The 9,317-nt window shown below is 40.8% G+C and overlaps 1 protein-coding gene across 1 annotated transcript; it reads left to right on the top strand.

The window, feature by feature from the left end:
* The first annotated feature begins 1,989 nt into the window (after nucleotides 1–1,989).
* On the top strand, nucleotides 1,990–3,541 carry LOC147900242 (uncharacterized). The gene is made up of 2 exons (XM_087376606.1): nucleotides 1,990–3,278; nucleotides 3,493–3,541. Exons 1-2 carry the CDS (start codon nucleotides 1,990–1,992, stop codon nucleotides 3,539–3,541), a joined length of 1,338 nt encoding a protein of 445 aa, XP_087232732.1.
* Nucleotides 3,542–9,317: the final 5,776 nt, after the last annotated feature.

Genomic DNA, 9,317 nt, shown 5'->3' with positions numbered 1-9,317 from the left:
ACCAGATTTGCATGCCATGTTAGCTCAACTACAATAGATGCCACTTTCCAAGTATGGCACAAGTTATATGGACATGTAAATTTCAAAAGCTTGATACAGATAAAATATCCGAATATGGTAATTGGAATTCCAAAACTTTAGTTTCTTGGAAAGTTTGTGGAGCATGGTATTATCAAACATTATTGAGAACCATATAGATAATTCCCCCATGGTTTTGCATGACATTATTGAGATATCTCGACTAGCTTTCCATAGGATAAGAACACATAGTGGACTAAGCTTCTATCTCACAAGCTATTTTTGACATAATTTAATGCCACACAAATAGCAGTATGTGGAATGCCCCACCACGATCGAAATTTGTTCAGCTATTCAAAATCTTTAATTACTGACATCATATTACACATTAAAGGGTAAATTTTTCATAGCGTTAGGTTTAGGATGGCTTAACAAGGTCTATTTGACATGAGATGTTGCATGGAGGAGAATCACTAGATCTTTCATGCATTGACACCCTTTGGATTAAATTTTCATTCTAATTAAAACATAATGTTCAAAATATTTTAAAAAATCCTAATCATTGATGGAAATAATCATCAATATGGCCTTAGAGAAAGAGTTGGTATAACTGTCAATAAGACCATTGAAACACTTTATGGGAAAAAATTTTGATGCTTATATCAACAATATCGAATACTTTTTTATGCTTTCTATTGGTCCTATTTTCCTAAAACCATAACTACTATGACATTGCAATGCCTTTATTTATTCATCCCTCTTGTCCCATTTGGTTACAGAAACTACCTCCCTATTCCATCCTCTCCTAAACATTGTATCCATTCTATCCATCCTCTCCATCATAACCACACTCAAGCTAGGTGGAGAGACTCAAGCATGTAGTCATACACTCCATTTATGTCAAGAGGTAATATTGAAATGTTCTTTCTCCCCTTCTTTCTCCTTCTTTCTCCTCCTCTTTCTTCCCATTGCTCCTGCTTTAGTATTTCTTGTTCTCCTTCGTTCCTCTTCCTTTCCCCCCTCCTTTCTCCCCCTTTTCTCCCCTCTTTATCATCCCTTTCTTGGCCTTCAAAATTTCCCCATTGTCCCCCTTCAAAAGTCCCCCTTTCTTCCCCTTCAAAATTTTCCCATTGTCCTCTATTCTCCTTTCCTCTTCATTTCTCTCCTCCTACTTTCTTCCTTGTTTTTGTAGACATATACAAAGATATGACCTTGTAGGCTAGTCTAGTACTTGGTTTATTTTTATGTTCTACTTGGTCACTATATATGCCAAGTACTTTGTATTCTGATCGATTGAACATCTGTCGGAGCTTTCGTGTGTGAGCACATCCATTCACTGGTGTTCACTTTTGTCTCCATTTGTGTTCCTTCAAGTGGTATCAGAGCGTCAGTCACTTGAACCGAGATTTAGCCTTGCCTTCCGTCTTGTGGCAAGTTCTCTCGTGTCCTCGTGTTGCTCTCAATCCTACATTAAGCCCACTTCAGTTTCCAGCTCGTTTTTCAGTCAGTTGTCGTGAAGAACTTGAGTTTTTTGCTGCCCCGGGAAGTCTTCTTCAGGTCGCCTCTCTCCAGGACTTGGTCGACAACCAATGTTGCTGATTTTCAGACTTTAGCTCGAACAGCTTCAGATCAGGTCGCCTTCACTTCGCCCCTCTTTTTGAGGTCGCCCTTGAGCCCGAGGGCTTCTACTTCAGGTCGCCCTGATTTCCAGCACTTTCCGGCATCTCCTCTTGCTGTTTTACTACCTACAGCAGTCTCCTATAGTTGCATTGATGCTCTTCTCAGCAGCAGCAGCCATCTTCTTCAATACGAGTTCATCTACTGCTACATTGGTGCTCTTCTCAGCAATTTCCAGCCCCGAATCAAACTGACATCCATCTCGGAAGCTCCTACTTCAAATCGATTTGCTTCAGTGCTCTTTTCCTGCTTCTTGGACACCCAAATCTTCTTGTCAGTTATTTGTCAGGAATAATGTCTCTTTCTGAAAGCTTTGGCACTATCAGTGAAGGGGATAAATTGGAAGGATCAAACTATGCCTTGTGGTCATTTATGCTCCGCAATATTTTGGTTGGCAAGGGCTTGTGGGACATTGTGAGTGGTGATGAAACTAGGCCAGCTGCTGCTGCAACTAGTTCATCTTCATCCATCACATCTACATCCATAGCTCCTACTCCTGCTCTATTGGAGGAGCAAAGGAGGTTTGATAGAAGAAATGCCCAGGCTTTATCTTTGATATCCCTCTCAGTGAAGAGGCACATTATGTCTACTATCAAGTCCTGTAGGTATGCTAAAGATGCTTGGGCTAAACTGGCATGTATGTATCAGGTCAAAAATGAAGCTAGAGTGCTAGCTTTGACAAATCAACTCAAGGAGTTGAAGATGGAAGAAGGGCAAACAATTGCAGAGCATATTGCTAAGATTACTGATCTTAGAGATCAATTAGCAGGTGTTGATGAGGAGATAGAAGACAGAAAGTTGGTCACTATCACTCTCAATAGCCTGGCTCCGTCATTTGGCACTTTTGTTACCTCTTTGTCTATCATGCTTAGAGCTGCACCTGTCTCATTTGATGAGTTGGTAGGGCTGCTCCTGCAAGAAGAGGAAAGAACCTCTAATTTTGCTCATTCATCTCGCCAAGGTGAGCAAGCTCTTGCTATGCAGGGAAAGGGCAAATTTCAGTCAAAAGGAGGATACTTTCACAAAAAAAACAGCAATGGATTTCAGCCCAAAAGTGAGGCAAATGCAAGTTCTCAGGCAAGTCCCGCCTCTAAGAAAAAGGGTAAATGTAACTATTGCAAAAAGCCTGGTCATTACATTGCCGAGTGTCAGAAGAGGATTGCTAATGAGAAGAAGAGGGGGACTACAAACAGTAATTTTGTGGCACCTGCTGAAAATTCAAATGCCTCTTCTCATGCACATTATGCCCAGGATGACAAGGACTTTGCCTTTGGTGTTGTGGATCATGAGATCATTGACACAGGGGGGGAGCCCAGTATGTCACATGCTACACATGCTCATGCTCTTATTGAGCCAGTGTCAGAGGGTATTGATGCATCTTTGGCCACCACTAATCCTTGGTACTTGGATAGTGGTGCTTCTAAGCATATGACTCATCACAGAGATTGGTTTGAGGACATTATACCGGTCCATGGCAGACATGTTGTTTGTGCTAATGATGCCACTCAGGATATCACGGGAGTGGGACATGTTCCTATTCTCTTGGATGGTTCAGGAAAGAAACAATACATCCGTGATGTTTGGTATGTTCCAGATTTGAAGAAGAATCTGATTTCAGTTTCCTCCATTGCTCATGATCAACATATGTTGGTAGAGTTTCAAGGCAGCCAATGCAGGATTAAGGATCCTAAAAAGGGTTATGCTATTGTGGCTACAGGCACTTATGAAAAAGGGCTGTACAAGCTTGATGCTCAGCCTTATAATCAGCATGCTATGGCTGTATCATGTGTATCTCAGGGTGATTTATGGCATGCCAGGTTTGGCCATATCCATCCCAGGGCTTTGACCTATTTGTTTAACAACAACATGGTTATTGGAATGCCAAAATTACAGCAGCCAGTTAATGAAGTATGTGAAGGGTGTGCCCTTGGCAAATTGCACCGCTTACCTTTCAAAAAGGATGGGAAAGGTGATGTGAAAGCAATAAGAGCATTGCAAATAGTGCAATCCATAGGAAAAGGGTCACTGTGACTACAAAGGATATGCAGTTCATTATGCATCTTAGGAAGCCCAAGGGCACTTAGGTTTTTTGTATATACACCTTGGGTGATAGTTAGGGTTCAGTTGGTGTACTTTGCCTTTGAGAATCACTTTTGTATCATCCTCTTTTGAATATAATAAAGTGTCCTTTTTCACATCGTCTTTGTATTTGCAATCTCCAATTTATTTTCATTGTATTTGCAATCAACAATTTACTTACATGCAAAATGAAATAATATTCAACAAATCTCAATGGAACATGCAAAGGGAAATAATACTCAATTTTACTTACATGCAAAAGGAAACAATATTCAATAGCAAACAAGGAAATAAATTCAAAATTGTATTCTTTATTGACTCAGAGTGTTATTACAAAGAACATCCGCTTTAGGGCACATACTCTAGTCTACGCTTCTTCTTGCTTGGTTTAGCTCCCTTTTGAGCTTACTAAAGAAGAGAGGGTTGCACAATTTCATTTTCTATGGCTTGGGGATCCGTAACACCAGCTAGCCCCACAACAACTATGATGCTATGGAGAGGTCCATATCGTGTGTCTAAGAGCAAAAATAAAGCTACATTATGCCTAATCAAAACAACACGATTCACAGTAGGACGGATGGCCCTCATCTTCACCATTCAACTAAGGACCCTAAACTTCATAATATTTAACTTTCCATCTAGCAATAATTGCCGATGGAAGACCAAAATGTGTTGAGCCACTCTATTGATGTAGTGGCCAATTGAAGCCATACCATCCTCTGATTCCACCCTTGCATCTAGCATATTCATCAATCCACTAGATATCTTGCAACCAACATATTACATCAAAACCCTAAACCATGATTTATGATTATAAAAATTAAGAAAGCATCCATTTTTAGGAATAAATAAGGATTAAGGTTTTTTCACAAGGGAAAAATCAACTCTCTAAAATATCATCTCTCAGAGGCCATTATGGGCTTATGATCCATGTGCATGATTTTCAGAGGGAAAAAAACCTTGTAAGCCCTAAATCCGTCATCATGCAACCAGGGCCCAGGGTTTTTTTTCCTTTGAAAATCATGCACATGGACCATAAGCCCTCAATGGTTTCTTGGAGATGATATTTTTGAGAGTTGATTTATCCCCTGTGAGAAAACGCTAATCCATATTTTTGGCTCACCTCGCCTGACCTTCCTCACATTCTGAGATAGGAGGCCAAAGCTCTCAGAAACCTAGAAAACAGTAAGGCACTGAAGCTACTGGCACTTCAATGGCCTCTACCCCTCTTACTCGCCCTTCCTCCCTTGCCACCCTAGCATTGAGTGCATGCTTCATAGATTAGACCTTTCCTAGCTTCATCCATTGTGTGGTGTCAAGTTTATTGGCTGATTAAAGACCCTGAACCTAATTTTGTCCCTTATGTGAGAAAATCCTTAACCTAAATTTGTCCCCTACTGGAGTGTCAGGGGCAAGTGGGAGGGCGTGTGGGAATGGAGAGTTCAATTTCAATTGCTTCAACTGCTAGAGAATTAAAAATAGGGTTTAGGATCTAGGAAGCAAAACCCAACAAAATTCCAAGCCTAATTTTGTCCCCTATGTGAGAAAACCCTAAACCTAATTTCGTCCCGTTTTGGAGTGTCAGGGGCAAGTGGGAGGGGGTGTGGGAGTGGAGAGTTCAATTTATTCAATTTCTCCAACTAGTCTGGAATTAAAAATAGGGTTTAGGATCTAGGAAGCAAAACCCAACAAAATTTTACCAACATGATCATTTTCAAGCTCGTCATATTCAATTTCCTCATGGCCCAATCATCATGAGTTTTTATTATCTTTGTGATAAGTTTCCCTTGATCTGCATGCTTCCTACAAACACTATTCATGTACCACATGAAAGAATATCCAAGTTCTTGCTCTTTGAAGATGGTTATATGGATCTTTATCACCAGTCCTAAAATTCTAAAATTTTACTTAATATTTGATAGAGCCTTAGATTTCTCTGTTACTCTCCCGAGTCTACCACTTGGTCAGCTCCATAGATTGGGTGTGCATGACGTCCACTGGATAGAACATGTCTCCAGTCCTCCATCTGTCATACCCATCTTCGTGTGTATGAGGTTGTGGATGACTAGTAGAAAGAGCTACAAGCCTTATCTTTCTTAAAGGCCCAGTGAGGTTTACACCTGATTGTATAGGCCTTATGTCCATAGGAAGATCAGCTCAGGCAAATTGCTTTAGTTGCTCTATATTCACCCCTTGAGGTGCTTGGTGGAATTTATCTCCATCAAAAAGAACGCCTTTTGTTATTTCTGTTATGGACCATCTGCTGTTGTAGGTATTCTTTGGTCACACCTCTCTCGACGGTGTCTTTCCAATGCAACATCCGATTGTCGAAGAGGTCTTTCTCTTCTTTCAATCTTGTAATTGTCATGTTCATGATGAGGATCAATGGAGAAAATGGCTAATTGTTCTAGGTCCAAACTTCCTGTAGACGAGTGCTCGGACCCCATTTGCCATGATGGACCCTCACCTGCTAATCTTTTGGAATGCCTCAGCCAATAACCAGTAGTTCATCCTTCTAGCACTACGTAATAATCAAATTCCACCCCTGGGGTAGTGAGGACGAGTCTCTGTCCTCGTGTTCTATGCTCTTGTTGGATAGTTGATGCTTCTTCTTGTGCCTCCTTTGGAAACTCAATTATGGCTCTGAGATCGCCCTAGCTCTCATGATTGGACGTAGCTGATTTCTTTGACTCAGGAACTCTTCGTGCCTGGCTACATATCATTGTCTTCGTTTCGAGTGTGTATCAGACATTGGATAAGTCATGAATTAGCTAATTGGCAGTGTCAATACTTTTTGTAGTCCACACTAGGACACCTAGCAACTACTTCAGCTCGTCGTTGGTCAACATGAACCTCTCTTAATGACTGTGCACTCAATCATAGGCTTGCTATAATCAATCCACTCAATTCCCTAAACTAACAACACTTTAACTCACAAATTCAAGTGACCCTTTTCCACCAGGATCACCAAATGTTGATGCTTTGGTTTGCTCACTCCTCAACAGTAAACTCACAAGTGCTCAGTGCATGTTGCTTGTTAAATATTCACCCAACTGTGTAGTGCTTGGACGAAGATGCTCGCTCTTGCAATCGTTAGGGAATCGCGTATATGCGTGCTTGGTTGTGTCACGCAGATGCCAACAAAATAACTCAAAGGTCAGGGTTGCTATACTGATAGGGAAACCATGTGATGATAGGTGAATGAACTTATTAACAGTTGAATAGGCAGAAGGAAACACAATAGACAATTGAAGTAAAAGCCGTACTTGTATTAAGAAGTCTGTTACAACCACTTGAGTCGCCTCGGCTTAAACTATTCACTCAATAACAAATTCCTATTCTGGCAAGCCAAGTGAGAGAGAGCGTGAGCTATACAATGTCACTCTCTTCGATCTCCTCCCTATTACTATGCTTCTTCTACAATTACTATAGAGCCGACTTCTAAAACTGACATAGTTAATTAGCAGAACCATTTCTCGCCATTGGTCTACCGCCCTTAGTTTGTGGTTGCCCCTACTTCACTTGCTTCAGACACGCGATCACCACTTCCTATTGCATGTGCTTGCCATTCAAAAGTAAACAAAATTGCACCGGTTCGCTACCACTCGCCATTCAAAAGTCAACCAAAGAGGAGCTCCGCCTGGTTGCCAATCATAGGTGCCACCCGTTCCTCCACCTGTGTTGGTAAGTTTGCTTGTTGGCCTAACCTAAGGGCCAACTAGTTGTTGCTCTAAACAATCTAGGTATGCTGTCGGAAAGGGGAGAAGTAAGGGATGGCAAGGGAGGGGGAGGTATTATGCTACATAAGCCTGGAGTTGGGGGTGAGGGGGGCATTTATGCACATGAGCTCATCTAAGGGTGAGAAATGTGTGCACAAAATGCAATGCATCCATGGAGAACATATATGCACAACCTCTTTTATTGGGCGCATTAGCATTGGAACTGAGGGGGCATGTATGCTCAACGTAAGGGGGAGGGGGGAGACATCATTGCTAGGAGGACAAGGTTATTTAGTAGAATGGTAAGCGAAAAGAGAGCAAAGATGTTAAGCAAGTAAAGTTAGGTTGTTTAGCAAGATGGTAAGTCCAACTAAGATGGACATCAATTTTAGAATCTAACATTCTCATTCCCCACCTAAGGTGACAATTTGTATGATCTTAGAAAGACATAGTGGCTCAAATGTAGTGTACAAAGTAAGATGGGCTTAGGTTTCAAAAGGGGAAACTATTGGATAGTGCAATGGAGGTAGCACTATGGCCCAACTTGACGCCCTTTCACCTAAATTCTAAACAAGAGAGACTTGTTGTACCACTTGTTGGAGAATATTGACATGCTTTATAAGATTTTGTCACAATCGTCTACTGGAGGTAGCACTATGGAGAAACTCAACGCCCTTTTCCCTAAAGCCTAATTAAGAGACACTTCCTATATCAATTGTGGGAGAATATTGGCATGCCCTACAAGGTTTGTCTCATTAACTTCCCTCTAAGGTTTGTTTTATGAAAGGGGTACCCCATTTCTAGTAACTATGCTCAAGAAATTAATATCTTAACAAAAAGTGAAGCAAGAGGGCAAATGATAAATAAATAGGACTATAAGCGATGATGGAGACATACACAATATATATCAAAGATTTGAAGTTTGTACAACCTAGCTTGTGATGTGAGGATCTCATTGCCTTGAGAAAAGAAATCTTTTTGGTTTTGTGAAGATCCCTCATTGTTTTGACTTAATTTCTAATCACTTGAGATTTTTAATTTATTGCTTTTGTTTTCTTCTTCTAGTCTAACCCACGGACTCTTCGCTCTAAGGATCACAAAAAGTGGGCACCTTTAAGAGAAAATAGGGAGCCTTGATGTTTGAGTAGACTTAGGGAAATGCATTGTGTGTGGAGGGAAGGAAGTTTCATGCACCAAGCATGCCCAAAGTGTTCTTGACATATAGAAACATGTAAGGGATGGTGATGAAACATTCCCAAAAGAGTCATGGGAAGATCCCTCCAATGTATCATCTTCCTGAAATTATGGAAATTCCTAAACGTCAAATAAGAGACTTTGAGCCTTTTAAGGTACTCAAGAATAAATATGATGAAACCAATGGTCATTCTAAAGGTGTTCTGGAGAGGATTTCTATGGTCATAACATTGCTCATTTGAAGAAGTCCTTTCTCATGGAAAAATGTTAACATTGCAAGGGATATTATTTAAAATTGACGACAGCAAAGGTTATTCTCATACAAAAAATTGTAGGCAACTTAGAGCATAGAGAGAGGTGGTTTGCAAACCAAGAATTTCAATTTGGGTTCACGCATGGTGGATTTGGAGGGAAAACCTAGTCATTGCTTAAGCCCCTGCTCTAGAGGGGCAACCAACAAAAAAACCAATTGCCAACAGGGACAACTTGGTTGCAAACTCAAGCTCCTGCGTGAACAAGCTCTTAGAGGCAAAATTTACCTCGCAAATTTGATATTCTGCCCTTTGGCATCCTTGAGTCACAACAACAGCATGACAGCTACAAATGCTTCGTTGAGGTAAAGCAAAAATA

The sequence above is a fragment of the Dipteris shenzhenensis genome, chromosome 7, assembly GCF_047967505.1.
Source record: "Dipteris shenzhenensis isolate YYH24624 ecotype China chromosome 7, Dip_SZ_1.0, whole genome shotgun sequence".
NCBI classification, from domain to species: Eukaryota; Viridiplantae; Streptophyta; class Polypodiopsida; order Gleicheniales; family Dipteridaceae; genus Dipteris; species Dipteris shenzhenensis.
This window is presented reverse-complemented; position numbering and strand designations above follow the sequence as displayed.

What these genes read in the sequence shown, in the direction of transcription:
- LOC147900242 (XM_087376606.1), top strand. Translation starts at nt 1,990, where the DNA reads ATGTCTCTTTCTGAAAGCTTTGGCACTATCAGTGAAGGGGATAAATTG. An exon ending in CAATACATCCGTGATGTTTG is followed by an intron (nt 3,279 to 3,492) that starts GTATGTTCCAGA and finishes TGTGTATCTCAG; the next exon opens with GGTGATTTATGGCATGCCAG.